At 36.4% G+C, this 21,134-nt stretch overlaps 2 protein-coding genes across 9 annotated transcripts in view; both read right to left on the bottom strand.

The window, feature by feature from the left end:
* The window catches only part of chd9 (chromodomain helicase DNA binding protein 9), an 80,479-nt gene extending 74,570 nt beyond the window's left edge, over window positions 1–5,909 (bottom strand). For 4 of the 5 annotated variants that reach the window (XM_048184630.1, XM_048184634.1, XM_048184632.1 and 1 more), the window contains exon 1: window positions 5,586–5,909. The gene's annotated coding sequence lies outside the window, so the exon portion shown is untranslated. Of the gene's footprint in view, window positions 1–5,078; window positions 5,504–5,585 lie in introns of those variants that run through there. The other variant, XM_048184631.1, reaches the window with a different exon arrangement.
* A 1,040-nt stretch (window positions 5,910–6,949) lies between these two features.
* LOC125264846 (akt interacting protein) lies at window positions 6,950–19,852 on the bottom strand. 4 transcript variants are annotated; one of them, XM_048184640.1, is made up of 10 exons: window positions 19,696–19,852; window positions 18,207–18,310; window positions 16,040–16,248; window positions 14,766–14,830; window positions 14,251–14,351; window positions 11,883–11,971; window positions 11,441–11,539; window positions 10,936–11,043; window positions 7,867–7,967; window positions 6,950–7,651 (listed from the first exon to the last, which is right to left on the bottom strand). In XM_048184640.1, exons 2-9 carry the CDS (start codon window positions 18,246–18,248, stop codon window positions 7,895–7,897), a joined length of 786 nt encoding a protein of 261 aa, XP_048040597.1. In that variant the 5' UTR covers window positions 18,249–18,310; window positions 19,696–19,852; the 3' UTR covers window positions 6,950–7,651; window positions 7,867–7,894. The 4 variants fall into 4 exon arrangements, with proteins under 4 accessions (XP_048040597.1, XP_048040594.1, XP_048040595.1 ...); XM_048184637.1 differs by having other exon boundaries at window positions 7,907–7,967; XM_048184638.1 differs by lacking the exon at window positions 19,696–19,852 and adding an exon at window positions 19,136–19,307 and having other exon boundaries at window positions 7,907–7,967.
* Between the last annotated feature and the right edge of the window lie 1,282 nt (window positions 19,853–21,134).

The raw sequence follows: 21,134 nt of genomic DNA, 5'->3' as shown, positions 1-21,134 counted from the left end.
CTAAACCACTGGCTTTTCAGTGTCAGTGAGAAAGCATGACTTCAACAAGATGAGGCATGGCTGAGAGTCAGCTTGGACTGCACACATCAACGCATTTCCGTTGTGAAATTACTCTGTGACAGAAGCCAAGTCATATATGCTGGATTGTGACTCATCTAAAGAGCAGGTACTGTAGAGGTTGCCTGGTGCCAGAGACCCGAGACCAGTTTCAGAGCTGTATTTGACTATGGTCAGGGTTTTTTTTTCTGGATGAGCGAAGCTGATCCTGGACCACCCCTATCAAGTAACCTCTTTTTTTAGTGATTCATTTTCCCACAGCACAGCTCTGCTTTAACCAACATGACAGGTGGTGAGTGAAGTTTCAACGACTTCCACATCAAAAGTGGAACAACAGGAGGAAGATATGACTTGGTCTTTTTCTGCAATTTCTTGCACCATGATGAGGGATTGAATCCTGTAGGAAAAGTTCATGTCTGTTCAATAAAATTTTGACTGATATGATTAAGCTGTTAATCGTCTAGAAAAACTGCAGTATTAAAATTCGGTACTATTTTGTCTAAATGAAAAATAATACACCGAAAACTAAAATCGTTTTAAATGCTACAAGTTCATTTAGGCATCGCAACATTATAATGTATAGTATGAAAAATGGATATTTATGAAATTTGCTAAAGATTACATTTAACAGTGTTGTTATTAAATAGAGTTTCTGAAGTTTAAGTTTAAGTGCATGTTTGATGACGGCGAAGGTGAATGTAAAAATCGGAGAAATGCATGAACAATGGACTGTTTTCATATTTCCAGGGTTCTGAGAAACACATAATCATCGTTGGGTAAACTTTTAGGGTGGTAAATGGGAGACTACAGCAATTATGATTTTTGCTTTCTATTTGCTCCAATTTCAAAAGAAAAAAATTCATGAAAGCATTTCCACAACTTTCCAAATAAGCAAAAAAAAAAAAATAAATAAATAAAAAATAAAAATTACAAAGATTGATTATGGCAGTCAGAAAGATGTCAATTGTCGTTATATTAGAAACACCCTTGTGTATAACTTTTTTTAAAATGATGTAATATAAGTCTAAGGTGTCCCCTGAATGTGTCTGTGAAGTTTCAGCTCAAAATACCCCATAGATTTTTTTTTATTCATTTTTTTTAACTGCGTATTTTGGGGCATAAATTATAAATGAGCCGATTCAGGGCTACTGGCCCTTTAATTCTCGTGCTCCATGCCCACGGAGCTCGCGCTTGCCTTGAACAGTGCATAAACAAAGTTTACACAGCTAATATAACCCTCAAATGGATCTTTACAAAGTGTTCGTCATGCATGCGTCGGATTATGTGAGTATTGTATACTGTTATATTGTTTACATTTGATTATGAAAGAATTTGAGGCTGTGCTCCGTGGCTAACGGCTAATGCTACACTGTTGGAGAGATTTATAAAGAATGAAGTTGTGTTTATGAATTATACAGACTGCAAGTGTTTAATAATGAAAATAGCGACGGCTCTTGCCTCCGTGAATACAGTAAGAAACGATGGTAACTTTAACCACATTTAACAGTACATTAACAACATGCTAACGAAACATTTAGAAAGACAATTTACAAATATCACTAAAAATATCATGTTATCATGGATCATGTCAGTTATTATTGCTCAATCTGCCATTTTTCGCTATTGTTCTTGCTTGCTTACCTAGTCTGATGATTCACCTGTGCAGATCCAGACGTTACTGGCTGCCCTTGTCTAATGCCTTTCATAATGTTGGGAACATGGGCTGGCATATGCAAATATTGGGGCGTACACATCGACTGTTACGTAACAGTCGGTGTTATGTTGAGATTCGCCTGTTCTTCGGAGGTCTTTTAAACAAATGAGATTTATATAAGAAGGAGGAAACAATGGAGTTTGAGACTCACTGTATGTCATTTCCATGTACTGAACTCTTGTTATTTGACTATGCCAAGATAAATTCAATTTTTCATTCGAGGGCACCTTTAAAAATGTTCACTACATAAAGAAAAAAAAAATGGAAATATACTTAAAAACACAAAGATTTATGATGTTAACAGTGGAAACACATCGCTGTGAAAAGGGTCCATTAAATACTCATAATCAGCTAATACATAAATGTAAAAAAAAATGTTGCCTGATAATAACTGATACAATACCGATATATTGTGCATCTCAAGTGAAAAATGAAAGTGAAAAACTAGATCATCCGGCATGAGAATAAGGCTAGACTAACTTTTGTTAAAAATAGGACTAAGCTTAATCTGCATGTAAAACAAATGACCATTCAGGTCTTGCAGATGCAATTCAAGATGAGCGTAATTTCTATGTTCAGCAAACCTTTCTATATTCTTAGCATATTTCTAAACATAAATATGGACCAATGTAATCTTATATAAGAGTTGACAAATAATGAACCTGCTTCAATTGTGGAATGACAAAAGCCACTCCTTTAAAAGAGAAGCAGACAGAAATAACTGCTTGCCAGTGCACTACATGGCACAGGATATAATATGATCATATATTCAATTTTTCTGATGCAGAAAAATACACCAATACACCACAAGAATTGTACCAACAACTGACAATGCCCCGTTTGCAGTTCCTAATAAATGAATGTAAAGATGTATCTACATCTAATGGAAAAGTACTCCAGTTATCTCATGACTCACGATGCTCAGAGATGATTTCAAGCAGTGGAAAATGTATGTGGGCTTAAATTATCCTGTCCCTGCTGGAGCTTCCATTGACTCATCATTGAATGCCATTTTGCCTCCTGATACAAGTTCAACAATACTATATATATATAAAATTCGGTGTTGAATATTTCCTTTTATATGAGCACTTATGGGCAGACACTTTTATCCAAAGTGACTCAGGGGTCATTCAGGGTGCTCATCTGGTTTTTTAATTGTTTTCTACGTAAACAGTCATTGGGAATGGATTTGAAAAGCTGTGTCAAAAGCAGTAACTTAAAAACACGTCATTGTATAGTGTCTAGTTTGTGTGTGTGTGTGTGTGTGTGTGTGTGTGTGTGTGTGTGTGTGTGTGTGTGTGTGTGTGTGTGTGTGTGTGTGTGTGTGTGTGTGTGTGTGTGTGTGTGTGTGCGTTTGTGTGTGAACAGCACCTACAGTGCATTCAAGGTGGTCTATCTGAACATATTGGAGGTAAAACGGAAGCAGCACTCTCCAGGGTAGGGCTGCACCGGCCATTCCTAAGTTCTCACTTCAATTGGAACGTAAAGTCCACACTAGAGGTTTAGTAACTACTAGCTAGTATGTAACTAATTCTGTACTTTATTCGGTTGCACCATTTGTTCTTAAGGTAGAACGTAGCCAATAGGTCATAAGCTGGTCAATGATCCAATAGCAGCCTTTAATACTTGAGCACACGTTATGCTTAAATGCTGTGAATTTCTGTTTATCCTTCATTCTAAATTGTTTTACCTCACATAACTAATGGTTAAAATAAGTTTCCATTAAATACGATACTAATCATGAATAAAATCAAGGATCAATATATAAATAAATGCTGATTTAAAAAAAAAAAAAAAAAAAAAAAAAATCGATTGATTTCATTCGATATGCACAACAGGGACCAGTGCACACAGAGGTGTACGGGTTCATGTTGAAGAACCACTAAAACAGTCTTTTATGCCAAAAATGTTCTCTCTCTTGCAAGTAAGTGTTAATGTCAGCATTATCATATACATGTCTAAAGGATTAAAGTCTTTCGGGTAAAACAAGAGCTTTTTGATGCAGTTCAGTCAGTATACTATTTTATTCCAACTGTTACTCCAGGGGCCCGTACCATGATGATAGTTGAACAAACTCAGGGTTACAGGATTAGTTTCAAGTCGACAAAACCAAATCAATTCAATCAGGCTTTGTTGGTATCATGACGCTGATCACCAACTTTCTCTGTCAACTCAGGCTTTGAACGCACACACATGAAAGTATGATGTCAATAGCTAACAGCTAATCACATGCCTTGAAACATAGAGAAACTGCGATTCAATTCCCACGAGAGAATCAGCAAGATTTTCTCTCTTCTGCAGAAGATTACGAGATTGAAGAAAATTGCCCGTGTGTAATTAATTAGGGGTATAATAATCATATAATTATTATACCCTTCTGTAAATATTTCATTTATACATAGAGTTGCGATTCAAGTTTAAAGGTGCAACGCAGAGATATTTAGTAGAGCGGAAGTTGTTACTTAGTGCCCCTTTACATCAAGACTAAGTTGTAACTTAATGCACAGCACCCCAGTGTGCCAGCATCATCTCTTTTACTAGCCTGTACTAGTGAAGTCTCTGGTTCAAAACTATGGGCAGTACTAAACCGCACACAATCATATTTACCAGATATGTCTGTGATAGAGCTGAAAATAATAATGAATATTTGCAGACTTTGATCTCGCTGCCTATATAAATAAGGTGAGTTATACAGACTATAAGCATGTGGCAGAAACAAGAGAAATATAGGCTGAGCTCTAAATGTCCAATAAACAAAAAAGAAATCATTCTAATTTAAAGAATATAAAGCTGTAACACGTTTAATTAAAATGAATGCTATTTGTGTGTATTTTTTTCCTTTATTAAAAATATGCTGTTATTATAACTCCAATTAATAGCTCTTTTTTTTTTTTTTTTTTTTTACAATTAGATACAATTTTAATTAGATGCCATTACCAAACCAGTCAGTATTTGAGAATTTGAATTCATAAACAATTTCTTTTTATAAGTTCAAAATGAACCATCCATCTCTAACACAGGTTGCTGTTAGCAAGTTTTGACATTATCATCATAATAAAAAAATCAAATTCACACCATCATCGCATATATCAAAATTCACTTGAAGGCTGACCACAGCCACGATTAAATCTTTACTCCACTAGGCCTACAAATTAACCAAAATATATTTTGAATGTGTTTCACTTTTCAAAGCTGTCCAAAGTGAATCCCACTATACAGCACTTTGTGTGTAGGTCAGACACCTCTTAATATTACTTAATATTATCTTCCAATGGCCTGTTCTCCTACCCCAGTCTTCGCAAATTACCTGTATGAAACTACACAGAGATGAAATCAGTGAACGATCCAGATCATCACCTGGAACGCGCGTTTCAGCCTCGCCACCACAGCATTTCCAACTTTAAACGTGTGTCCTCTTCACGCTTGTCAAGACAGCGACGGAACATGATAATCCTTGAAATACAAACTGTATTTTCCTGGTACGTTCGTCCGGAGACAGCAATCTGGTCTACTTTCTGGAGTGTGCTCGGTCGCTGTTAGTTCAGAACCACCGTTTGCTGAAAACACGGTGCTGCCTGTCCGTGTCGGGCTTTTCACGTGGAGCTCATATCGTGACAGTCTACCTAAGTTCAGGTGCTATGAGTGTTTCATCCAGGCTGGGATTCCCTTCAGGCTGCTGGACGTCACGGTCTCTCTCTCTCTCTCTCTCTCTCTCTCATCAGGACTGACAGCCACCTGAGTTTCAGCACTGTCGCACTCTATAACCATCTACATTATCTTTAGCCTAAGAGAGGAAACACATAAACGAACTTACCCAAAAGAAGCCAAATCCTGCGGTGACAGCGCGATCATTTACGGAGGAATAAAATAGCGAAGTTTTGGCGTAGTTAATATCGCGGCTGGGCGACCTCAGCGGTTCCAGTGCTGCTGACGTAGGATGATGATAAAACGTTCATTTGCATATGTGTTAAGTCCTCTGTGATTGGTTTAGGTTGAACTAATTTCTTTGGAATAACTGAGACGCCCGTTTGAGTCCTCAGGTTGAGTTTTAGCAAAGACTAATATCACGTCCTTAAAATGTTACTCGTAATCTGAAACATAATTGTGCTGTACGCAAACATGAAGTTAGAGAGTTGAACAAACAAGATGGCCGTGCCGGGACGTCAGCCAATCAGCGATGGTTTTACATTGATTGTGAATCAGCCTATGGTAGTGGAAGCAGTGGGAGGAGAGAAGTGGAGTAAAGTTGCTGTCGGCGCCTCTGATATTTGATCACCTCTGGCGGATCTTTTGGGAACTGCTTCTTGTAAACACTGACATGACAAATAAAGCAGAAAGTGGAGCATGTCAAATGCAAAAGGTGTATAATCAAAATGACTCGTTTTACCCAGCGCCAATTTAATATCACAGCACGATATTAAAAATGTGGAGAGCTTCAGGTACCACAGTTCACACACACATTTTATTTATATATATATATATATATATATATATATATATATATATATATACACACACACATTTTCTTAAAAGTGGTGATATCTACACAAAATGCCACACGAGCAGCAAATCTGATCAGTGTGTGCATGAAAAACTAAATTATATTATTCTATTGATTTATAATGTAATCTCCATAAACGTATGCAAATATCAACACTAAAACACTGAAATGTATTGCCACTAAATACAGTATTAGACCAGTTTAATTCTTTATGTATTTATTTGCTTTTAACGGATAAAAAAAAAAAAAAAAAAAGAGATACTTGCACAACTGAGCTAACATCAGTATTCTTACTGAAACTGCCCAAAATAGACAATAAAAAAGCATTGTAAAACAATCAAAAAAAAAAAAAATCTAAAATTTCAACCATTGTAAATTTCTAGATAAATAAAAGAGAGCTATGGACTCCGTTATAGAGGCCATTCATTTAATTGAACTTTTCCACTATTTACACATCAAACCCATTTAGATCAAACCATTAGGACAGAATAAAAGTGAATTACATTACTGAACAATAAGGATTAACTTAGTGTCTTACTGAATAGTATTTGTCCTGCTCTGTATTTTACATTAAAACCATTTCATACACAGGATATTACTTACATACACACACACACACACACACACACACACACACACACACACACACACACACACACACACACACACACACACACACACACACACACACACACACACACACACACACACACACACACACACACACACACACACACACACACACACACACACACACACACACACACACACACAAAAAACCTCAACCCAATACATCAAAGCGCAAAAAAATGCATGTCCCAGTCAGCTAAATTATGTTTGACATTAAAACTATTAACCAAGTTTGTAGGGAAAGGAAAACAAAGGAAAATGTATCAAATCTATCAAATTATTTGTTAGAAAACCAAGTTTGTCATTTAGAAGAGCATGATCTACACAAATACGTGAGGTGGTTTGTTGTGCCTGAAAACATGTGCAAGTAACATTATTGACTAGAACCATCTCGGTGCCATCTGTGCATTCAAGCCTCAGCGTTGAAATGAACGAGTGGGGTCTTTAGATCTATACCGGGAACATGTCTATAGTTCTGAAGCTATTATAGCAGTTTAAAATGATTTTCTTTTAAAGCTGAGCAAGGGTTTTGCGAATGAAGATGAAGTTCATAGAACTGCATCAGAATTCTATACATGTGGTTCGGCGCAGCCACAGTAGCATAGCGCCCCTCCTGGTGGACAGACAGAAGCACTGAAGTTTCACGTCTGAAGGGGGTTGTCCTCTTTGCTGAAAGGCTGAGTGGAACCAGGCTTCACCCAAGACAGCCCAGACACCGGCAGTCCTTTGTTGTAATCCTCTGGCCGCCGCTACAACAAGAGAAGGCCATTGGTCACAAACAAAAAGGGTGCAATTCATATTCACTATAATTCACATTTTAACCAACCCACAAGTAGAGCAGAAAAAGACAACAGGATATAGGAACGGAAACAGTGTTCCACACACACACACACACACACACACACACAAGCTCATGCTTTAAAATGAGGCATGCATCAGATACCAGGAAGAAGCCAGCTTTTACTTGGTTGTGGGGAGCAGTCAGGGGAGCGTCACACACTCACTTTATGTGCAAACATCTTCTCTTTCGCCTCTTCATGCACCGCTGGATTCCACGGAGAGAAGCTGCAGAGAGAAAACAACCATTTGATAAAGATAAACAAATGAGCCAAAGTCCAGTCTGATGGCTCAACGCTGAACACCACAAACTCCTGGTTTCATTTTCACAAATGACTTCAAGTTTTAAACAGTAAAGGTCTTCGCACACTGAGTCCGAAATTTTTGTATGCATTTTTTTCGTATTTGTCTAAAAATGTGTCACGCACAGAAACCTTGCACGCTGAGTCCGATGCGTATTAATTAATCTGTTGTAAAAAAAATTCACAAAACAATACAAAATGGAGTCTTCAAGCAAAGAGGATGATTTTGTTGTCCTCTATCTTCTTAAAAAGATAAAAAGAAAGAGGAATCCAATCCTGAGATTGCGTAGAGAGGAAGGAGAGTTCCACCTCCTCATCAAGTAGCTGCAGGATTCAAAGTATTCTTCAGGATGTCAGTGGCTCAGTTTGATGCTTTACTAGCGATACTGGAGCCACGTATTAAAAAGAAGATCACCAATTTCCGCAAACCAATTGATCCACAATCTGTCTTTATATATTGTCTCTTTGTATTCTGCACATTGTTTGTCATACAATGATTTGTGCTCCAACTTGTCAGACGCCATTCTGGATTTTGGCATTCGCTTGTATGGTGGTCCTAATTGTCAAAACACCTCAAAATGCTTGCTACGGATGCAAAAAAAATGCAGAAAATTGAACCCGATCTGAATTTTTTTTTTTTTTTTTAATGACAGACGAAAGTTTCAGAGGCTGTGTGTAAAAGTGGTTGACAACGCGAGGTCGTTATTTTTTAACGTGCAGACTCAAAGACCTTAAAGGGTTAGTTCACCCAAAAATGAAAATTACCTCATGATTTACTCACCCTCAAGCCATCCTAGGTGTATATGACTTTCTTCTTTCAGACAAATCCAGTCGGAGTTATATTTAATGATGTCCTGGCTCTCCTAAGCTTTATAATGGCAATAAATAGATGATGAGATTTTGTCGTATTCGTCTGAAAGAATAAAGTCATATACACCTAGGATGGCTTAAGGGCGAGTAAATCATGTGGTAATTTTCATTTTTGGGTGAAATATCCCTTTAAGGCCGTGTTTATACTGCAAGGCTTAATCCATAGATCTTTTGACTATATCTGATTTTTTCATCTCACCTTTTTACACTTACTCAAGACATGACCTGTATTTGATATCTGCTTTTACACGAATCCCTGCCCAAACTAGAACAATTCCTTTGGTGGGGATCGCTTTCATTTTCCAATGTCTTGAATATCCGTATATAAAAACTGTATGATTCACATCCGGTGGTTCTTTGAGTTAAATGTACACCAGATGTGATTATCCCAGATGTGATTATACCATGATCACTTGCCAGCATGGACAAGTTAAAGCGGTCAGCGGTGTTTGAAGCATAAAATTTATAAAAATATCTGTAGGTTTTCATTAGTTATTTTTCTACGGTTCGTTAGACATAGAATTCAGAAGTGAAATAAAGTATAGCACAGTAAGATTACTTTAATATTTCAATGAATTCAAGAAAGAGACTGTGATTATGAAATACCTGCCTTTGCAGTGCGTCTATATAGTGAAGCTGTGAGTTTAATCACCTTGTTGCTGAAAAATAGAATTAGAAGCTATTTTATTTATAAAAATTCATGGTCCTGTGGCTCACAAGTTTCTTTGCTCATTAATGTTTCTGTGTGTGCACGCAATATCTTGCCTATATATAAAGTTTTCACCTCATAAGAAGCTCTGACTTTTTACGAGCGCATACAGACTCACTGGCTTCATAATACAAAAAAGAAAAGCCCTGCTTTGTCCCTCGCCGTGGTAGTTTGGAGTTCCAATTTAGATATAGGTTTGTGGCTTGTTGCTTCGAAGCAGGTTTCAATCTGGGTTAGAGATCGCAGACCAAAACTGGGCCAATCAGCTGTGAGTAAAGTGACATTTATCTGATACAATAAAGCCACTCCCCCTTTTTAAAAAAAACAGACAATATTGTGTCTAAAATAACAGTATCAACTTCTGCTTTATTAAACTGTGTATAAAATCAGCAGCCTATCACATCTGCATTCGTGCTATCCTGGACAGAAAAACAGCACTCGTGATATTGCACTTGTTACTTGTGTGATACAGCTTAACTATATCATATGATGTAAACATGAGACAAACTCATACTCATTTCTTGAATTTTAGGGATATTCTAACTGCGCAGTGAGTTGTTGCCCTGTATCATATTCGTCATTACCTGTATGAAATGTCAGATGACCTACGTAGGTCTAGAGCGTTTAACGCTTTAATTTTTATTTATATATATATATATATATATATATATATATATATATATATATATATATAATTTATTTGATTCACTTGCATTGATATAGATATTTTCTTTCAGCTGCCTTCTCAAACTTTTCCTTAAACTATTCCTGCCTAGCAAATGCATTTAATTTCATGATATTTTTTCATAATGATCTCTTAATCTTAAGCAGAGAAGTGAATTGTGCGAGCTCTCCTATTAGAAGTGCATCAAACTGACGCCTTCCTTGTCTGTTTGCCTCACTGTCTCACTTTCAGGTGCAAGCGCTTTAGTGTTAATCTCAAACTCTGGATTAAACTTGAGATAACAAAGAACATTTATACTGAGCGTTGTGAGCACGTTGAACCTGATCTAAACCAGATTGGATTTATATGGATACCTCAAGAGTTTGTTCAAATATCTTCATGCAACAGGCCTCAGATGTCCAGATATTGGATATGCATCTTTAACCACATTTGATAGTGGCTCTGAATGGATGCAAAATATCACATGCAGATTTCTGTTTACACATGTGTGCAACAATATCCAAACTGTGTCAGATATTAAAAAAGTAACAAACAAAACACACATTTTTGTGCCAGTGTAAACATAGCCTAAGAGACCATTATTGTGGAGGAAAACTCCACAATACAACATCGATATTGTGTCGTACTTGCCTTATTGCATAAGGGTCATCGATCTTGGGCTGATCGAACAGGTGACTATTGCATAGCTTGACACTGTCTACCACCTTGCTTTTGAAGAGCTGGATGTCTTTGTCATACCTGCACAGACAGCACTGATATTAGTAAGCAAAAGCAGTCAAGTGTACAGGACTTCAAAACAAGCTCTTAACTACTGGGAGCCACGGCTAAGAAGAAATGAATGTGGTGGGGGGGGGGAGGAAGCTAAACAAGCTTTCATCTTGATGTGTGAAGCCAAGTCTGGGGTTGGACTAAGCTTGTAAGCACCATATGTCTTCAGATGCACAGGAAGTCAAAATAAGCTCAGACTAACACAGGCAATGCCAAAACACGAGATAGAGAGAGATTGTGCTTACTTCACTGTAAAGCAGAAGCAAACTCAGTGGATGACACTCTTATCTAGTGACTGTCACAAGTGTTAGTGCTGGAAGAGTTCAAACTGTGGTGGCTATGAAATGATATTGAATCCACTACTCACAGCACAGCAGCCTCTGGGTTGAGCGGATCCATGGTGTTGATCTTATAGAAGATTGTGCGGGCGTACATAAGGACCTGCCAGATATGGTTGTGGTTTCGTCTGCAAAATCAGAGAAATATAAATAAATAAAAACCTTTTCCCAGAGTCATAAAATATTGCCAAAATAACCTTGAGCCCCTTTAAGATTATGACAACTCTAGGGAGGCAAAGGGATAAAATGTCTCTATAAATAATATTTTTCATCTTATTTTTATTCATTACTTGGCACCTTTTTTTATACAATTTTTATTGCTATACTGTATATTTTTTCTTCTTTTTTCCTTGTCATTACTTCTGTTGTTTATAATGCTTTGGGCATATTGTATGTAAACAAAATCATGCAAATAAAGTACTTTTAAAATTGAATTGAATGACAATTCAATTTATTTCTTTTTAAACAGACCTCCATTTGGTGAAAGCTCTCCTCACATCTAGCTCGCCAGAGACCGGGTCCACTAAGGGGTGGAAAACTGGGGTGTCAAAAACCACCCTCTGAAATAACACGCATAAATGCAACAGAAAAGAAAAACATATCAGTTCTTCTGATGACTGCAAACTGAGAGGACAAATAGATATGGCCACAGTGAAAACTTCCAAACGGTTTCAAAACGTTTTGAACAATTAATTTTGATCTTTTATTCCAGACATTCGAGATTACTGATTACCTATATTTGGTGATATTCAACAGACTTTCCATGACTTAAGTATTTATTCATTTCTGTGATATTTTCAGACCTGGAAATTTAAAAATAAGCAAATAAGAAACTCAGTGAGCAATTAATTCAAATGTAATAAAATGAACACCTCTGCTGACTTGATAATGTTCCAAACAGGGATTAAAAATGGGGGGGGGGGGGACTGACTCCCAATAGTCCTCAAACTATTGGGAAAACCTCATACAGCAGCTCCACCTGGCTCAATGAATAAAGTGCTGCACACATTTTGTTCTTTCAACAAGTACAGCATTTTCTTTTCTCAAAAAACATAACGTTTGTAAAGGCTAATGTTTTATGTATTTGAGGAGCAACAAAGAGAGTCTTAGTCTGGTATTTGCCATCTAGTCATATGCAATAAAGCCTGTGCATAGCACTTCATCTTTTATAACACAAGATTGACCAAATGTACTAAAGGGGATCTATTATGCCCCTTTTTACAAGATATAATAAGTCTCAGGTGACCCCAGAATATGTCTGTGAATTTTCAGCTCAAAATAGGTCATTATTCCATGTTGTAAACACCAATTTTTGAGTAGAAGCAAAAACATGCCGTTTTCATGCATGTATTTTTAAATGTAAATGAGCTGCTTCCCCTGGCCACCATATCCGGAATAGTGCTATGCCTTTAGAGCTCGTGCCTTGGATACTCTGCCAAAAACCAACAAAACATCCGTTTGGTTTTGATAATAATCTATATCGCCGTCATGCTCATGGGACATTGCAGTTCTTCGTCCTCATGAAAGTTACTTATTTGCATGCATTTTAAAGCCATTGCAGTTTAAATTTCTGATATGTGGTTTTCTGAGCGCAGACATCTGAAGCAAGCGCATAGAAATCTGGCTGTCAGACAGCACGTCACATGAGTATTAAAGCAAGTTCTCTTTAATGTGGTATTGCACTTAAACTGTCATAAAAAGTTCACAAACACAATTAGTTATGTCAATGTCTATGAACGTAAACAGTGGGGAAAGAAATCCCGTGTACATTAGATCTGTGTATTAAAGTGACAGCAGCGTAATATACAGTACCTACTGCTGTATATGCTGTTATTATGAACCAAACAACGAATGAAAAACAGAAAGTCACTCACTGCTCTTGACTGAATAACTTTAGCAGCTTCAATAAGAATACATTTTTTACTTAAATGCTGCTGTTAAATGCTCTGGTGAGGAGATGAACATGACAGACTTGTGTACAAATACATCAGGGGAGGATCCAAAAGCTAATGGCAGCGCACTGCCACTGCGACTTACCTATGAATACTTGTCAATTGATCGTGGGCATTTCACACAACGTTACATTTGAATAGGCCAGACTATTTGAATTCATGATTGGTTGACTGCCATATTAAAATATAAAACATAATGATAAAAAAAAAGAATAATAATAAAAAAAGTAGCAGCGGTTAATTGTAACTTCAAATAGGCATTTCTGTTCAGAACAATTAAACTTGATTTTGTTTTTGTTTATGTTCCTGTAAAAATGTAGTTCCAGTTTTTGTTTTCATTGCTTGAACCGGTTCAGAGGTCTGGCTGCCAGTAATGTTCTGTTCCTAGACACCCCCTGATGTCACCACATCATACAGTTACAGCAATGCTCGAAATTGCAACTATTTTGATCATGTGCACTGTGTCAAAACTTTATTTAAAAGTGTTGCACATGTAGTACATGTTGGTTGATAACATGTTATGTTAAATTTAAAATCTAACAGTCATTGTTAAAGTTATTATTTTAATGTTTATCTAAACCAATAAAAAAATAGTTGCATAGTGCTGCTAATTTTATTTGCTGTGCGTCAAATTTTATATAAAACTTGGTAAAATTATTTCACTGTGTATCAGTACATTTTAAACATTTCCAGCTCATTTAACAATACGGTGATAATATTGACATCAGTGAAATTCACTATAACCGGGATATGTAATGTTCATACCATTTCATCTCTACATCACAGCAAGTCATGGATAGAATGAACAAGTAGCAGTACCCTGGTCATGTTACAGCACAAAATTCAGTGGAAAGATGAGTGTAAAGTGTATACTACAGTATACTTACAGGACAGTCTCCATCTGGGTAGTTATCAGGAATGTAGACGGTGAACTTAAACACACCGTCTTGGTACAAGCCATGTCGAATGAAAATCACTCCAAACCACACTGCAACGAATAAAAGACATTGATGTATACATGACAGAGCCAAACAGCAATCAAGTTAACTCTTCAGCTCAGTTATTGAACACCGATCATTTTCACAAATTATCCATTTAATGCAAAAACTGCAATAAAAAACACACAGTGACTAATGTTGCATTCCATTCAAAAACAAGTTTGTTTTTCATGTGTGAGAACATATTGCATTTTATTATTTATCATTAATCATGCCAGCATATTCACATGACAATCAATTCTCATCCTGACATAGTGTAGAATTCCACACAAGTTTCCAAGCAGAAGTTAATCAACTGCACATTCTGTTGCACTTTTCCAAACAGGAAGTTGGAAATTCTTTTGGAGTTGAATGGAATGCAGCATAAGAACATTCTGTGTGAGAGTGGAGGAAGACATTCTTACTCAGTGCTGATCTGTATGAAGGCTGTACATAGATACCAGGGAGCTTCTGCTTGATCACCAATGTGCTGCAACAGAGACATGGTCATAATTGTCCATTTCAAGCATACAGCTCAAAAAAAATACTGCATAACCTAAAGATGGTGCTACACAACACCAGGGAAAATCCGAATAACATGTGAATAACAGATGTGATGCATATTCTTAAATAAGTTGGTTATATAAACATAAAATCCTATTCTATCTCAGGTATGTTTTGGTATATTTTATAATCACAGCTTCATTTAATAAACACTACTAAAAAGTCACAACTATTAATACCCAAAACCTAGTGGAAGCCTGTGGAATTGGAATTAGACAAAAAGTGTGTACATCAAGCAGGCAAAAACCTCAATAAAGGGTTTAATAAAAAAATACAGTTAAAACAGTAACATAGAAAAATATTATTACGAATAAAAAAAAGCTGTTTTCTATTTGAATAATTTTTAAAATGAAATGTATTCCCATGATGGCAAAGGTGAATTTTCAACATCATTACTCCAGTTTTCAGTGTCACATGATCCTTCAGAAATCATTTTAATATGCCGATTTGGTGCTCAAGAAAAATTTCTTATTATTTTTTATCAATGATGAAAACAGTTGTGCTTCTGAACATTTTTGTAGAATGGTGATGTTTTATTAGGACTCTTTGATGAATAGAAAGTTCAATTAACAGCATTTATTTGCATTTATTAAAGTATTTATTAAATAGAAACAATAAAAACACCTTTGGTAACATTAAAAATGTCTTCACTTTTGATTCATTTAACACATCCTTGATGAATAAAACTATGATTTTTTTTTACTACAAATGTTTGAATGGTAACTTTCCAGAAAAAATGTTAAGCAGCAAAAACGGCTTTCAACATGGATAATAATAAAATGTTTCTTGAGCAGCAAATTAGAATGATTTCTGGAGACTGGAATAGTGATGCTGAAAATTCAGCTTTGTCATCATAAAAATAGATTGCATTTTTAAATGTATTAAATAGAAAATTAAATTGTAATATTTCACAATATTACTGTTTTTTACTTTATTTGATTAAATAAATGCAGCCTTGATGAGAAAATGTTTTTGAAAAATGTTTCCAAACTTTTGACAGATATTGCAATGAAGGTCACTTTTGGGGAGAACATGCAATAAATTATTTTTCTATTTATGAAGCTGTGGTGTGCCAACTTCCTCCTGTACAATTACCCACAAAAGCCAAAAAAATTAAGAACACGGCATCACTCACAACTCAGCCAGAAGCGAGTACTCCAGGTAGAAAGGGCCGTACGAGGCATGGGTGCCATTGGCAGACTGTGTAGAGGAGGCCGGAGAAGCAGCTTTAGTGATGGGGATGGCATTCTTCGGGATGGAGGGAAGCTGCTTCTTACTAAACGAAGGACGAGCTGGACTGGCTCTCTGCTCCCCTGGACCACTCTGCTCTTCACTGTCAGATCTCTACACACACATGCATGAACAAATGACGCTTATTTAATAGTTTTGTTAACTTTCTTTTGTTTGCAATAGTTAATAATGTTTTAAACATCTGGAATTCCCAGGGCCAAATCAATGACTAGTACTCAACCTGCCTACTGTTCAGGACCATTTCTTCAAAAAAAAAAAAATACATTTTCACTGCAGTAAATGTTCTAGTTAGTTAACGAAACAAGCAGTCACATTCCTAGGATAAAAATCTTATTTTATTAAAAAAAAAAAAAAAAAAAAAAAAAAAAAAAAAAAATCACTGTAAAACAGTTACTAGAATAAGAGAATGAAATGTACACACATAAAAACATCTGAATATCACTTTTTTTTTTCCTCTTGAATTTGAGCAAATTTTGATCTTGACAAGTCATGCTAAACACATTATAAATCCACATCACAGAACGTTATAGGCCTACATGTTTTTCTTAATAATTATGCGTTTATTTATCTACCAATAAATATCTAGCACTGTTAGACCCATCTAATACATTTTACCTTTTTTAAATTCATTATGCAGAATTTCTCTTAGCACAGAGAGAAAAAACTCTGCAGACTCCATCTGGGCCTCACTATAATTTAAGAGACGAAGGCAAATATCAGACACCAGAAGTTCACAAGCAGTAGAGGCCTGGGGCTTAATGAAAAGAATAACCAACACAGCAAACGGATTCAGCCATTCAGTACATAGCCTCTAATAAAGCCAACGACAATGAAAAACAGCTGAATAAATCACAGAATACAGTCAAATACACATCTTTAAAAAAATTCAAACAGCTAGTCTAAATGTCTACCATAAATCAATGAGAGAGAGCAGTTGGGTCATGAATCAGCATCTACTAAGAAACAGCTGAATTTAACGTCTTTATGACAGCTGCGATGGCACGCCACACCAAAGTCAGGATGAAAGAACACATTTGTAGTGTGCAACGAATAAACTGTTCCTTATTTTCTAAGTCAAAAGCATTAGCTTACTCACTGCAATTATCAGACTTCAGCAAAAGTTTAAGACAACCATAACTTCAAAACAAATCAGTGTTTCTCTAGAATAATGAGTCACTAGCCTCTATCATTCTTTAGGAAAATTGTCCTCCTCCACCACAAAAGCTTGTGACTTTAGAGAGGCTGATCTGTGCGAAATCACCTTTAAACCCTGAGCCTCCCACGTGAGTTCTTTATTGAAGTCACCTGTTGTAAACCAGTCCATTCCTCTTAGTCTGCGCACTTAGACTTCAGGTAAAAGACATTGGGATATGCTGCATAACAATGTCAGGCAGTACCTCAAGAAAAAAAAATTACACCAACTAAATTCATAAATTTGCATCACATTGTCTGACAAAAAGAAACTTTTTTTTTTTTTTGTCAACCTCAGCAGACTCACAAGCCGATTCACAAGCTTGATTAATAGGCCAGAAATAACTGATAGGACAAAGAGGTCAAAGGTGTTTACAAGTAGACATAGGTGGACTGCCTAGAGGCTACCCGACCATCATTTTTTATTGCTCTCGCTCGTGTACTTTCTCGGTCACAACACGGCAAAGGGCATGACGCACAATGAGGGAGGACTTATTACGGTGGCAATTGATGCGGTGAAAGCTGCACTGCGGAAGAATTATTAGAAATATTACCTGCAGGACTTACAAAGACGTTTTGGTTTATGATAGCAAGACAGGTAGGCTACTCTATAGCAGAGGCTGTAGTGCCTTGATGAAACTGTATTGGTTTACTATATTTTACTATAGTGACTGTTGCATGCCATCCTGAAATACAGCATTTTACAATAAGTAACTTTTTGTAAGAAAACATTTTTCAGGTTCAGGCTTCAAATTTAACAGCAATGGTCAGGTAGGATCAGGTCAAACTTTCTTGGCTATGAGCCAGGTTCTGGCTTCAATTTAAAGCCCGTACAGACCTTTAGGACTGACATACTTTACCTTACGACCAGCGTTTGTCGACATGCTCCAGAATGGGTTCATTACTCATTGAGCTCTTGATAGGTGAATGCTTTTCCACTTTTTGGTGGCATCCGAAGAATTTGCTGTGAAAGAAAGAAAGAAGAGAGAGAGAGAGACAGAGAGAGAGAAAGAAAAAGTGCTGATGAGAGCCTGGACATTTGGAAAACACAATGGGCAACCTGATGCTGTATGGCAGCTGGTGGCAATTCAATCCCCAATAACCATGCTGTTGTCCCTGCTAGTGAGAACTTCAGTGCGCTACAGTATAACGCAGGGGTTTTCGATCTTTAAGATGCCATGGACCCCCAAATATGATCATCCTCATGCAAATGACCCATTGACTCCCACTGATAATGACCCATTTTATTTATTTTAATCAATGTTTTATTCATTGATTTTTTTTTTTTTTTTTTTTATATATATATATATATATATATATATATATATATATATATATATATATATATATATATATATATAAATTTTTTACTCATTTCATTTATCACCAATAGCCAAATTTAGCAGGGTTTTAAAAGACAAACATTAACCTAACACATAAGCACTCTTTATATAATTTATATTCAAATTATTAACAAGGCGAGTCATATTTTAATAGTAACATGGCATGTCAACGCCTGGGACACTGGAAGAACCGCCTCAACTAGAAACAAGAGCTCTGACTCCTCATAACGTAAGACAAATTCCTTCATTTTCCTTCATTTTTACCTGACACCCACTGCAGACAGCGGTGTTTCGTGACAAGTACACTTCAGCGTTTGATAAAGTGTTCTCTAGGTGAGAGCAAAGATTTTTAAAGCAGAGTTTAAGTTATTGACACGGTATTTTGTAACTGGACTAGACTAGCCTTTATTTAGCAAAACCTCCTTAACTAACGGGTTCCCACTTACCTGCGACAAATAATGTCACCTGGTTGAAGACATGTTACACCGTAACTTGTCCAGATGTGAAATAGTTTGATTGAGACTGCTTTTTAATACTGCTAAGTTGACCAAATCACCGACGACACTGTTATCCGAATAATCTCAGGCAAATACCGAACACACCTCTAACTAACTTGACAGGAAAAGGCGGGACATAAACACAACTGAGGAACGGTGATTGGCTTTCATTGTGAGTGACAAGCCCTTCACCCTATCAAACATTCAATACAGCAATCCACAAGGTTAAATGTCTCCAGGTTAACGTTTAGCCAGAAAATATTTGGCACATATCGATCATTTTAGATGGAAAATCGTCTAGGAATGACATCAGCCGCAAAGTGTATTGAGAACGTGGTTTTAAATCAGCTGACAATATACTTGCTTCCTGTGTTGTCACCTCAAGTTTTGAGCTGAGCGATTTAATGGACGCGAGTTGTAAATAGATCTTACAGTATGATATGCATGGGCGTATCTCCGTTAAACGCTCATAAACATTCCTGCATTAGAATGGACTTCGACAAACTTACCGTGCTTAAACTCAGGACATTTCACACGTTTTTAAAACACGTAGTATCCACCCTCCCTGTTGACTGACGGTACAGAATGGATTCGTGTTCTGTCATTGGCTTATAGAGACTCGCGGCAGATTCTATTGGTGCTTTTCCCTGTTTATCATGTCAGACCAATGTAGTAAGTTCGGATTGGTCCTTTTATTCACGCTTTTATGTGAATTTATGAAACAGATTCATAGGTAGCTTCATAATACATAATAAGAGGTCAATTTATTACGAGCCTCAGTGCACCTTTTAAAGTTAACCATTAATTTAATATAAATTACATGTTATTAAAACAGGTATATCTAATATTTTTCTTTTTTTTAATAAAAACAATACTTTTTTATTTTATAAAAACAATACTTCAAATATTACTGCGCTTTTACTCGTCGTTTGCAGGTGAAATGCTTTAACCTATTAGTTATCATACTAAAAATAAGAACTTTTCCACATCCAGGGTTCTAAAATAAAGAAAAGAAGGAAATACTTTTTCAGCACATTGGCATTGGCAAGAGATTTGACTGGTTTTGCAATGCCCCCTTTAGGACAACAGAGGGAGTCAAATACTCAGAATTAGAGTAAATCAACAATCTCCCCAAATGACTGCCTAATTTAATCCTCTCTGAATAGGCACATGGGCTTTTACTTTGTAAAGTAGTACTGTCATTATCAAGACTGTTATTGATGATGTCATTACATGGTCAGTTTCACGGTGGCCTACTACAGTAACATATGACTTTTCCTGCTTAATTCTAGAGTAATTGCACTGTAAAATTTGGTACTTGATTGATTGATTGATTTCTTGAGGGATATGCCTAATAATAGCTAATTTATGAGGAACACATAGGGGGGAAAAAAGAAAAAAGTAATTTACTGCTTCACCGATTTACCTAATTGAGGAAAATGACATTGTCCAGGACTGAAAGTGGAAGCTAATTATTGACTTAATTATTGTTCAATTATCTGATTCCATTTTGTTTTTCAACACAGTCTGTTAATAGGAGTACTTGGCCTGTGGTTTCTTGATGCAGCCAGTAAACAAAACAAGGTCACTGACAGAATGAATTTGACTGGATTCCAGTGGCATTTCCAAAATGTAAATGTTGGACATGAAAAAGGTGATTGCTCTCAAACTCAAATGCTAATACCCTCTTGGCCTACCTGACCTGGATGTGTTAATAATGTTAACAAAAATGACAGATTGCTTTGTCTAGCAGGTAAAATGATTTTTTCAACCAGATCTTTTTAATGACAGCTTAACATTGAGATTGTAAATACAAGTAAACACTGACTTTTTAATATGTTCTGCTATGAAATAGTTTAATATTTGTGGTACATTTGTACTATCTCTCATGGGTTGTAACGTCTGAGCTCAACTATAATGAGGTCTGACAGAGAGAGGTCAACAGAGC

Source organism: Megalobrama amblycephala, linkage group LG3 (assembly GCF_018812025.1).
Source record: "Megalobrama amblycephala isolate DHTTF-2021 linkage group LG3, ASM1881202v1, whole genome shotgun sequence".
NCBI classification, from domain to species: Eukaryota; Metazoa; Chordata; class Actinopteri; order Cypriniformes; family Xenocyprididae; genus Megalobrama; species Megalobrama amblycephala.
The sequence above is the reverse complement of the archived record's forward strand: the minus strand, read 5'-3'. Positions and strand labels throughout refer to the sequence as shown.